General features: G+C 40.5%; 1 protein-coding gene across 1 annotated transcript in view; it reads right to left on the bottom strand.

Moving 5' to 3' along the window:
• Positions 1-1,804: 1,804 nt before the first annotated feature.
• Positions 1,805-12,898, bottom strand: part of ZC3H12C (zinc finger CCCH-type containing 12C) — a 32,309-nt gene continuing 21,215 nt past the window's right edge. Inside the window, exons 4-6 of the mRNA XM_057368473.1 lie at positions 10,617-10,851; positions 9,655-9,761; positions 1,805-8,912 (exon numbers count right to left, since the gene is read on the bottom strand). Of these exons, the coding sequence (XP_057224456.1) occupies positions 7,519-8,912; positions 9,655-9,761; positions 10,617-10,851 (1,736 nt within the window). The 3' untranslated portion in view covers positions 1,805-7,518. The remainder of the gene's footprint in view (positions 8,913-9,654; positions 9,762-10,616; positions 10,852-12,898) is intronic.

Genomic DNA, 12,898 nt, shown 5'->3' with positions numbered 1-12,898 from the left:
CAGAGCCAGATGATCCATTYAGGTTGGATGCACCTTCACAGCTCTGTAAAACCTTTGCATTAAAGAAACTACCAGTGGTCACAACAGTATGTTGTTCATCCTTTTGTTTAGGATAGGTACTAGTTTTATTTGCATCCATTCATCCCACTTCATTCCTCATTGCAGGGCTATCAAGATGCTCCTGGACCCATAACTAGGAAGGGAAGTAAAAGGGTCCCAGCAAGTTTGGACTGCCAGGCCTAGCCAGGCAAATGCAGTTTGGAAAAATTGCAACTCAACAGCTCTATTATTTTGAGGACTCACTTCATCACAGCTTATGGCACCTTCTGCTGAATCTTTGCATTCATCAGAATGGCTCATAACTATTCTATTCTAAATTCTATTCTGTTCTATTTGCTCCTGCAGTATCCAGAGCTAGGCCACACTAACAATTATGCAATGGAAGACAAATAAATATGTAGCAGTACCTTAAAAGGAGACTAAGTCCACTGGCAMAATGTTTAAATCCAGAATTTTCTACTATGAATGACTGATGTGTCCTCTTAACCCCAGAGTTTTTTTGTTGGTAAGCACAAWGAAGGGAAAGAGCCTATTAAGTACAAATTACTACATTAAAAATGAATTGATAATCTATAATCATACATGTTTATATATGGTCCCCACATGACTCCCTTACCTCCCAATTAAAAATAGGAGTATTTGATGGCCGGACTATTCAGTGGATAAGGAACTGGCTGGMTRGATGCAACCAAAGGTTGGTGGTCAATGCCTCAATGTCCAACCGGAGGCTTGTGAGGGGTGGTGTCCCTCGTGGCGCTGGCCTGGGACCGGTGCTCTTTATCATCTTCATCAGTGACACAGATGAAGGCAATGACAGCAACCTCAGCAAGTTTCCATATGGCACCAATTTGGATGGGGCAGGTGATGTACCTGAAGGATTGGATGCCATCCAGAGGGAAGCTGCACAAGTCCAGATGCAAAGGTGCTGCACCTGGGTCAGGGCAATCCTAGACATGAGTCCAGATCTGGAGAACTTACTGAAAGAAGCCCCATGGAGATCTGGGGTTTCTCATGGTTGAAAAGCTCGGCATGCGTCAACGATGTGTGTGCACAGCYCAGAAAGCCACTTTTATCCAGCAGAGTGAGGGAGGGGATCCTGCCCTTGTGAGACCCCACCTGGAACACAGCTGCATCCAGCTCTGGGGTCCTCAGCTCCAGAAAGATGTTGACCTGTAAGAGCAGGTCCAGAGGGTTAGAGAGATAATCAGAGGGCTGGAGCATCTCCCCTACGAAGAAAGGCTGAGACAGTGGGAGTTGTTCAGCCTGGAGAAGCAAAGGCTCCAGGGAGGCTTATAGCACCTTCCAGAACCTAAAGGGGGATTACAAAAAGAAGGACTCTTTATATGGGCAGATAGGACAAGGAACAATGGTTTTAAACGAAAATAGGTTGATWAGATGTTATAAAGGAATTCTTCAGAGTGGTGGTAGTGATGCACTGGAATAGGCTGCCCAGGAAAGCTGTAGATGCCCCATCCCTGGAAGTGTCCAAGGCCAGGCTGACCAGGTCCAGTGAAAGGCATCTCTGCCCGTGGCAAGGGCATTGGAACTATCATCTTTRAGGTCCCTTCTAAACCAAACCTTTCTATGATTTTATGTTTGAAACTCAGTTTACTCAGAGTGTGCCATTTTGTTGTATGTGTAGGAATACACAGATGTCTGTAACTCACTGCTAACTGCTTTAGAGATTTTTTTTTTCATGAAACAAAGCCAGCCCATCAATGAAGAAAATGAATCTTTATTCTTTTTCTCTAAAAGCAGAATCCATGTACATGGTTTTTAATGGTTTAAAGGTGGTTTCAAGATGTGAATAGTCACATCACAGAAATAATACAGAACAACCAGTGAAGGAATGAAGAGCCAGTTTGACAATTGCTTTATCAAATAGCCCAAACATTATTTTAAACTAATGGTTAACTTGGTTTTCCAAAGCAGACTTCAGGACAGTATTAAAATCTCACCTACTCAACACAAATACAGAGATAAGGACTGGGAAAAGAACTAGAAAATACAATTATTGCTGCTGTATCTGCATTGTTTCCTTGCAGGACACTCTACAGTATGGCAGGAAAACAATTTTTAAATTTCATTAAGATAATTCAAATAGGAAATAACCAACCAGCCAATCTCACATGGTTAATTTATCTGAGACCAAAAGAAATTGGGTTCTTCTACAAAAAAAAAAAAGCAGAGAGGTTTTATTTTATAAGGCGAAGAGTAGATTGCTATACTTTGAAATACAGAGGATGGATGTGCTTAAACATCTAAGTAAATTTGGTTTGTAGGTGTTCCCAATGCCTGCAAAGAGCAATCCTGGCTGAATGACCTGTRAGCACCAGTGGTATCTCCCATATTTGGGAGGAGGAGGCTCTCCAGCTTTGCTTAAGGCCCCAGCCCTCCCRCACTTGCACACATGCCAGTCTGACTCAGGTCTCCTCTACCACCACTAAACTGGCCCACACCTCTACTTGTGCTGAAGTGTTGGTGTTTGGGAGACTGGGCCCTCCGAGGGCGACTGAGTGTGAGAGGGAACGAGAACTATTGCAATCACTTAGGTTAAGGGTCAACAGAGTAATAAAAACTCCAAGCACAAGTTACAGCAACCTGAAAATAGAAGCTGGAAAATTATTTCAAGCATACTGGTAACTGAGAACCACACATGGTATTCGGCAGTGCCTTTATAAACATCTTTGACAGACTTGATAGGCACCAACCCGTCTCCCTGTACTGTGTGGCAAGGAAAAYCCAGCACTCCATAGGATGTTTCCCATGCAAATGCACATTTCCTGTGTCATTGGGAGCCTAGGTCACCAGCTTCTGATGAAACCTTGAGAAATGTATTCTAGGACATCTAAAGATGAAGTGTGAACATCTCTCATGTCACTGATCAAAAAGTTAGCTGGAAAAGCCATTTAATACAGATGATTCTAGGTTTAGTTACATGATTAGTCTAAACAGTGTGCCCAAACATATTTAATTTGAACAAAATTTGTAAACTATGCCTCTCTAAAATTTACAAAGTATATAAAACATGTGATTTGACATTTATAAAACCTCAGCCCTTTTATAGAAAATAAAACAAGGCCATAGAATTTTGTTTAAAGTTTAAATCTATTGGTTTTTCTTCTCAGCAGTTTTAGTTCCTATGATAAAAAAACTTCAACAAATGGCACTCCACAATAGCCTTATAATGCAAGGAATAAATTATCAAGTCACTGTAAATAAAAATAAATAATTTCTAAGTTATTTTTATTTTTTAAAAAATGGTCTCTTYAATTGCACAGTATTTGAAATTTTCAATAGCAATGAAAAGTCAGCTGGGTGTTTCTYTAAATGCTCCAGAGAGCAGGAAAGCATTGTGTCTCATTTTTCAAGCTTTACATATCAAAAATTCCTTGGTCAAACCATCAACTGAAAAAAGTGATAAATGTTTTGGTAGTATCTTACTGTGGCAAGATGCTGCAGTATCTCTCACCCAAGGCATTTAGTCCTCCGGTGCTCACCTTGCTGGGGCGAACGCCTCCGGCGTCCCCCTCCAAGTGAGGTACTCTGGTTCACACCAACAGCTTGGATATTTTTGGAAAGGCATTCACCATTAGCTACAACTTTCACAGCAGAAGTTCATCAACAGCTCCGCAACAGTCTGCGTCCTCCGAGGCTGCAGAAATCTCCTTCGAGGGTTACCCCAGCCTTCCACAAAGCCTTCTCTTTTTGGGGTGTCACACRAACACATCAGGCTTTTGGCTCTCCCCAGAGCTATTCTGCAGTGGAGGACCAAGYTACAATTCAGACATACCAAAGAAAATGGGACACCTGGAAAGATATGATCTTACCTCAGACCATTAGTAGGATCTTAAACCCACTTGCCACATATATGTGTGTATATATACAAATATATATATATATATATTACACATTTTTAAAAAAATCAAAGACAACAAAGTGATTAATACTGTCATAGCCTGGGCATATTCAGCTCAAAGTTAGTTAGCTACAGGACATACTTAAAAACTCTAAATATTGGCAACATGTTATTGTATTGAAAACAGTTGTGGGCAAATGCCTAATGTATGTGCTAATGTATTAAAAATACTGTATATCTATATACTATTACTGATGCAGTTATAACAGCTTGGGATTTTATCTAAAAATACWGAGTTTCTGCTAAATATCAAAACAACTCTCAAGTACTGAAGACAAAGGAAAAGTGTTGCCCTCTCCTTAACTGAGGGACAGCTCTAATTTGAGGTTAGGTAGGTACTAAATCCTTCATTGCATCTTTGGCACTTGGGGCCAAGACAGTATCACTRAATTACCTCTGCTATTTAAGTATCACAGGAGGTTACAGTTCAGTTATTTGCATCAAAGCAATTACACAGAAGAAGGTAGTATTTGACCAGTATCACTGTGTGTTTGTTACTGGTGTCCTCTTTAAAAGCTGTTAAATATACAGACTGATCTCATTGTGGAGGAGTTCACACACAATTCCTCAATCTGTTACCACAGAAAACAAAAGGAAGTGTCAAGGCAAACATTTTGTCCACAGTAGATTTCCTTTACCCAACATAAGYGAGTCTAAGGGGAACTAGCACATCATTGCACAACATTAAAATCCACCAAATTACTCCTGCTCTTATATTTTTAAAGCATTTTCAGTGCTTGTGTACAAAGCACAAAACCTATTACAAGAATTCTCTAGCGATCACCACCCTTTTGGGGATTCAATACTGCACTGGATGCATGTGGAGACAATGGACACCGGTAACTCAGGCCTGGGCAATGCAGGTCGCAGTCCCACACRCCTCCTTGCACAGGTATCCCAAAGGTTAAGCCTGCTGAGCCCCTGCTCTAGGCCACACTGTGACATGTGCAGCATCCTGGTGCTCACATCACAGAAAAAAAMCACAAAACACTTCTATTACATATGCACGTTTCAGTCCATGCTTAAAGGAATTGAACTTTTGGCAGAAGTAAATACCTACGTAAAAAAGAAATGTAGAAACCCATTAAAACCACAAACATAATAATTACATTATTAAAACAGCTGCATCTACACTATGGTGTAGTACTTCAGTGTAATTCAATTTAAACAATCTTAGCATACAACTAAGATGAGACCCATTTCCCAGTTCAAACCTCAGCATCAGCGCTGCATCAATGTCTACATTAAAACATGCTCTATGGATGGCGACCAACCCAATCCAGGGAAAAACTGTTGCCACAGGTGAAGAGGTCTTCTCCCTAAACAGACAAAGCAGAGCCCCTCTGGCCTTGCCACGGGGACGGTCAATGGCAGATCTGCAGCACACCGGCAGTGCAGGCTGCAGGAGCACCACGTCCTGAATTGGTTTGCTGAACATGGTTCAGATTATTGGATATGTCTATAGCACAATGCTCTTTAGAAGCATTTACTGTATACCCAAACCCTACTTGCTGCAACACACGGTGTCACACAAGTAGTGAAAACGTCTTCATATTCAAAGGTGCTTGGACATCATTTTCAGGCAGCATTTTACCTTTATTTTAGTGAGTTCCCACTACAAAGATTTTAGAAGGTAGAAGATGCCAATAGTTTATATTTTCCTTTTAGTATGTGAAATTGAGACAGACACCTAAATAAATACCTACTTTCACTTGCCTAAATCTATTCTATGTCTGAAATCTCTAATTTTTAAATAAGGGATAAAATGTTGCCCAAAAGACTAGTTATAATTACACATTTGTGTTTCTAATCTACAAATCAAAATAGTTCTCAGTTAAAAAGATACAATTTGTATCAACAGTAAAAGGTACTTTCTGGTTCTTCAGGGCCTTACTTAAAATTCCAGCAAGTACCAAATTTATCAGCTGTAACAGTGTAAACTAGTGACATTTTTTAACACTGAACATCATTACAATGGATGGAAACCTAAAACTGTCAGCAACTGATCGTGTCACGGCAGTACGTCTGACAGTTGCAGAAATTATTTCTATTTTTCATATATATATATATATATAAATATCTATATATAGATATATAGATAAAAGCTTATGAGGTGCTAGTAAAACCCATGACTTTAAACCAGAAATATCCCTTACTAATACCAAAACAGACTTGGTTTGCCTGTTTCTAAAACTACACTATTTGTGGCAAGAATCAGGCCTACACAATGCAAAAAAGCGAAAAACTAACTGCAGGAACACTTACAGTATCATCTCTCCCCACAACCCTCACCTCCCCAGTCAAAAAAAGAAAAAAAAAAAGTTTAAGTTATTMTTTTGAGCTACAATATCATTACCATAGTGCAGTTAATAAAGGTTGCATATCTTGAACACACAAAACCTTTTCAGGCCAGCCTTGATAAATAGCAAGAAAAATCAAACAGTATCTTAAATACAAAACTTGCATTGAGATAATTAAATTCATTTAAAAACAGGTAAATATTTTATGAAAAGCATCTTTTATCCAGTACAGTTGTGCAGCAATACAAAGAAAAAACATACAAAACAACTAAACAGGGCCCTATGATTTCAGGTCCCCATCTACCGACCAGAAATACACAGAGCTGGGTAACAACAGACAGAACTGAAACAGGGTGGCCTGGTTTGGGATGGTTCTGAGCATTTGCAGCTTCTCTTAGCTTCCAAGGGGGCTGCAAATTCTCAGCACCTTCGAAAATCTGGCAATAAGGCTTTTACCATATCCATAAATTAGTAAAAAACAACAAAAAAAAATTTCCTCCTCTGTTTGCATTTGATCTTATTAATTGACTGCATCAACAAAAACATGTAACTATTTAAACAAAAGAGAACAATGAAAAGTGCCATACTATAAATTACCAATATATTGTTACCCATTTCACTGTTAACTGGTAACTTAATTATTTGTTTCAAAAAATTAAGTCATTGCTGTAGTAAATATTTGTTTTCTACAAACAGATGATTACAGCACAAAAAAGCTCACAAAAACAAACATATATCAGACGTACTTGGGGTGTTGTAAAAATTCAAAAACTTGGCTTGAAAAYTGCCTTCCAGAAGTAGCAAAATCCTCTTTCTGCAGGTTGCTTTAATATCTCACAGCTCAAGGATAAGCATCCAGCAAGTTAAAAAATGAAACCAAAATCCCAACAAAATGTAACAATGATAAGAAAGTGCTGCATATAAACCCCTGATGCACCCAAGATTATAACCAGAGACCACAGATTTTTTTTTAATATATATATATATTAATTTAAACTGGAACATCCTCCAGATGTGAAAATAGCCATTTAAAAATTTTCAAACTAGAACACAAAACATATCTGGTACTTCCAATGCATGGGGCTATACATACAGACTCCATGATACAGTATTTCACATAAATGGATTACTATATAACCTCCTTGCTGAGAAGGAGATCCCAAATGCTATTGTAGCAAACCTCCCTCAGCGTTAGAGCTGAGCTGAAAACTACAAGACACCACAAAGATGCATCATCTCTCAATAACCTAGCTGAGATTTTTCCACTAAGATGGCCGCAGCGAGCTGCTGAGCATCCGTCACATGAGGGTTCTTCTTCATCACCATCCTCACGAGATCTGGGGGGAAGATGTTGCAGAGGTTAATGTAAACCTTCTCCCGGGTGTCTTGGTGCCTTGGGGGGTCTTGCGGGATTCCACAGTAAGGGACGCGCCAGGTCTGGTCCTGCTGCTCRGGAAGGCTTTGGAAGGTGAACAGCTCGTAGCACGGCTGCGTGGGGTTGCTCGGCAAGGAGTACGTCTGGCGGTAGCCATAGGCATCCATCCCGTAGCTCTGTCTGTCCCAACCTCCCAGCCCTTCCTGGCCAGAGTAAGGCTTTCTGTGTCTTAAAGGGGAGTTTTCATACAAACGTGAGTCGGAAATGCTGTCTATCCTCGTGGACACGAGGGCTCTCCCCAGATGCAGCGTCTTTGAATGAGGCGAACTCGGAGACGCTGAGTAGTCATTCGGACAACTGGAACGAGCCCCCACTGCGGGATGCTGCAGATGCACAGCCATGTATGGAATGGGAGATTTGTGGTGATGCTTTGGTTCTTCGTGACTATAGCTCTGCACTCGTGTCAGAGGCTCGTGGTAACTCTGCAGGAAGGGCTGGGTGTTAAGGCGGCYGTGGGGGTGCATATGCTGGCACTTCAAGTTCTCCTCTAGCTGTGGGTCGGGCGAGCTCACGTAAGAGCGGTCGCTGTAGCCCACGTAGGAATCGCTGCTGCCACAGCTGACGCTCCCCTCGCTGCTRCAGTCGGAAGCTACAGAGCTAATCCTATAATCTGTGTCCAAGGAGAAGCGCCTTTCGGGACTACGCAGACCAGATATACTGAGATTTGAATAAGCGCTCATCATAGAATAATACCCTACATCCACCGGAGACTCACATTTTGGATACTGGTCATAAGGCATTGGTGTTCCATGATTTTTGGTTGCCATCATCACTGTAGGATACTGTCCCTGTGGTCTTTGATCCTGAGGYGGGAAGTGAACTCCGGAGGGAAGGCCGTTAGTTAAAGGTGCAGTACTTTGGGGTTTTCCAGAAGAACTTGGTATACTAACTAAAGAAGGTACAGATCTGGTTTCCAATTTGTTTTTGGTGGGAAGCTTTTCCTCCAAGTCTTGATAGACTTGAGTCCTTATACTAGGATCCGATTGCCTCTTTGGAGTAGCATGCTTGAGTTCTGAAGTGCCATCACTTTTAGTGGTACAGGGAACACTATTGCTCTTTACCAGTCCTCCTTCACTTGTAGTTTTGGCAACTGTGCTTCTAGACATGGCACGAAGTTCATCAGCTACAGATCGCTGAGGCTGATTTCCTCTTTCTGGATGGTAGTATTTGCATTTGTGTCCATAGGTACATTTCTTCCCTATTAACATAGACATAATCAGATTAAAAAAACTTCAAACAAAATCTGTTAGCCATCAAGTAACAGAAATGMCTCTCACTTAAAGTTTTACTGTTGATTTGAAAGATCTTGCAAACCTTTTTGTGCAACATGGAGTGYGCTCTAAGAGCTCCTCTCCTGTTTTGTGGGAGACAAGAGGCAGTGGTAGTGTCCTGCAGCTGGTGCTCTGGAATGCAGACCAACACTACCAGCCACGTTTTAAGCTGAATGTGGCACTGCCAGGGAGTCTGTRCACACCTGCTGTGTTGGGCCAAGGCGATACAAAGGTAGGAAACTTAATAGGGAAGTCCCACAGTCATAAGGCCRGAAGACTTCAGCTCAGTCAGGATGCCTGTAGGAATGCTCAGTAGCTAAACTTCAGATAGCTGAATAAATTTTCTGGAAGRAAACCTCAATATCTCATGACATTAGAAAAGGGCTTCTGGAACCTGCAGAATTTAGGCGTTGATTTACATCCATTCCAATGAATGATTATTTAAGTTGCTCCTTTAGTTCAACTAGTAGATAGAAATGTTCTCTAAGTACCACATGAAAAAAATCTCTTCAGTTTCCACCATCAGTTCAGCATTTCAACCCATCTCAGGCTAAAACAACGTTAAAACCAATGTTAAAGAGTTTTTAACAGTTTTGGCAATATTAAAATAAAGCAGGAGCTTGGTCCCCAGTCCCAGTACAAAAAAATTGATGGGTTAAGTCAAATTACCATATGGACATGGTTGCTTCTTATGTTCTGGCACAATAGGCTTCTTTCTAAGAAAATTATCCAGACTTGGACCATGGCGGCCAAGAGGATCATCAGGAGGCATAAATCTATAAAGAGAGAAAAAAGTATTATAGAAGCAAACAAGCCTTTTCATACTTCTCATGCAAAGACCAAGAACCTCATGACTACCCTACACCATAACCTGCTATCCTGTCAATTTTAAATCCGGGTACCTCGAGAGCAGGTTTGTTAGGCCATCATATTGCCAGAGAGGTAGATCACAGGAAAGGCTGAGGACACCTCTAGACTGCTACAGACACCTTTGGTCTAGCTCAGCTGATGCTTTGTGGCAAGGCAGGGCTGCAAATAACCCATTCCAAAACCAAATGTACGGGCAGCAATACAGGCAGCCATTTCTTAAAACACTACTATTAGCTTTGCAAAACTGCACTGAGTGCCCAGGGCTCTTGCACCTCAATACAAGTGCCAGCACTGAGCCCCTCCCASTGCAAGGCACCAGCAGTAACTGCAGTTGATCTGCGGGCTGGGGTATGATGCTACTATTGATGGATCTAATCAGACACTTGAGCTACAGACCATCTGAGGCTCATTCCAACATGAGTTTTTCTATGACTCCAGGACTCAGAAGTCTAACCACTGGCACTTAAAAATGCTGGTTCAGTATATCAACAGAACTGGAATAATATACCATAGCATACATGAAATATACACTGGCACACACCAAAAGAGGAAAAAATAGCATAAAAAGACATGAAAGTGTYGTACAAAACCAGAGTTTCTAGTACTTTCAATCACAATACCAAATCTAAGATTGACTACTCCTCCTGTTTTCCTACATGTACCTAATGATTTGGGTGTAAGACAAAAAAAATTCATACACATCTTCAAACTGTCCATTGCTCAATTATTTTAGTGGCATATATGAAGACAGAATGACTTACTTGTCATTAACAAATGAATACATCAACAAGCGTTCATCTATGAACTTCTTCCATTCTGGCTTTTCATTAGCTAGATCCCTGTAGTTATCATTAGAGACAATGATGCCATCTGACTCGAAGGCCAGCTTCACTATGAATCGGTCATCATAGCACACCACCCTTCTCCCTTGCACACGCCGGGATGGTGTGAACACGAGAATCTTCTCCTTTTCTAATTTACGTAAGATTTCTTGATCTACGAGGAATAAGAATCAGAAATCAAACAAGAAAGAAAAGAAAAATTTTGTTTATTCTCTAAAGACATTAGACTTGAGAAAGAAAATCCAAGCATTTAGGACTTAAAATGTCTTAGGTGGTTATAGTCCAGCAGAAGGTGTCCCATATATGATATCTGAACTTACAGTCAGCAGTCAGCTGGCACTACTTTCAAAAAACCCTACAAACAAATCAAAATTTCCTGCACCACACTGTTTCTCTAAGACTAACAACAGATGACCTTGTTCATGTTCCTGTGGTTCAAAAGAAAAACTATTTTATCAAAATGCCCGTGCAAAACTCCGGTGTTTGAAGGGGTCATTTTAAACACCACTGAATCAGAGAACTATACMCAAGTACAGCCACAGCTTTCTCATAACTGAGCTCCTTGCTAAAGATACCAAGSAGATATTCATCTCTTTGTGGAACCTAGCAAGAGACATCTTTTGAAAGAATTCCAGTAGCTCACATTAATGGGACTGTCTCATGAAAGACTGTGCCCATCAAGAGAAGGCGTACCTACAAGGACTAGAAAACCTGGATTCTGTACAAGCACTCATGTTCCCCAAATTTTAACAGCATTCTCCAGAAGGATCTCTGATGTCATTTGGTAAGCAACAGCAAAAGTGGTGGTGGTTTGGTTTTTTTTGTTAACACCAGTAATAGTTTAGATTGTATCTTTCCTTGAATAGTTTACACATTTATGCATAAATTCTTATAAAGCTAAAACAGATTTCTCTTCAATCCTTCTAAATTAACATATCTAGCATTATAGGTAATTCCTTCTTGTTCTACACAGTCTGTCTCTCTGTGTAGAACAAAATKATTTTCCCTTTCTCTGTGTGGAACGTGGAGATGCCAAGGAGCTTTGAAAGATGGATCTCRAGCTACTCAGGAGGTTGTACCTAGTACTGGGGCACCCATCCCTTATGTTGATTGTCCCACCTATCACTCTGCTCAGAGCAGACAAGCTATGAAAGAAAAATACACAAAAAAATTAGGCAACATCTAAAACAGCGAAAGATGCTTGCATAGTGAATATGAGTCATGGCTCTCAGTAATGCTTAAGATCTCAACTAACTCAATTGTTTTGTAACGTAAGAAACTTGACAGGGAACATGTTCCACCTGGAAAAAAAAAGATTCCAACCGGAAGAAATACAGCATTACTACTACATATAAGTGATATATTTGATCTGCTTAGCAGAAAAAGCATAAGATTGTAAATGAAATACATCCTTTTCCTACTCATCCGTCCCCCAATGTGGTAAATTATGTGTAAGAATGTGATGGAAGGTGATTTTTTTCTTCCTGCTAAGAAAGAATAAAAAAATCTGCCATGTGAATGACTGGTGGGTAACGGGAAGAAAGATGTGGCTGATGTTTAGTCCAAGAGGCTTCTCATGAATATTGGCAGTCTAAAACCACCCTCATGTTAGTCATCTAGGGCTTTTTGAAAACTCCAGCTGGCCACATATTTCAGGTGTATATCTCTGGAAACAGAGTGTCAGCACCACATATTGTACAAGCCTGGCAGCAAACAGGCTTCCCGCATCCATAGAAGAAAATGGAAGAAACAATATTTTCACAGAAGACACAATAACCTGCTTTGATCTTCCTCTCCTTTTTAGGGTCCATGATGACTTCTTTCTTGAAATACCTTTTGGCCCTTCTAGCCCTACAYACACTTCAAGCAGATGCCACAATTTATTTCTAAGTGGGCAAATTTTTATTACTTAGCCAATGCTCTTCTCATACCCGAAACACTAGTGCAGCAAAAGACAATGGCTTCAAGAGAAAGGCTCCACACTGCCAGTGCCGACGGGGTAACAGCAACTTTCTAAATGTTTCCTGGTGTTAACATGCTATATTCTAGTAGCAATCAAGCAAATGGATTGAAGTGCTGAGAAAATCTTTCCAGATATCTGAAAATGCATGTGGCAATCAAAATATTCTTCCATATTCTTTTAGAAGTTGCAGCTATTAGTCTCAAAAGCTTCCCCTTCTTAAATGGTAGCCATGCTGCCC

The sequence above is a fragment of the Malurus melanocephalus genome, unplaced genomic scaffold (genome assembly GCF_030028575.1).
Source record: "Malurus melanocephalus ecotype Western Australia unplaced genomic scaffold, MMel_1.1 scaffold_93, whole genome shotgun sequence".
Lineage (NCBI taxonomy): Eukaryota > Metazoa > Chordata > Aves > Passeriformes > Maluridae > Malurus > Malurus melanocephalus.
The sequence above is the reverse complement of the archived record's forward strand: the minus strand, read 5'-3'. Positions and strand labels throughout refer to the sequence as shown.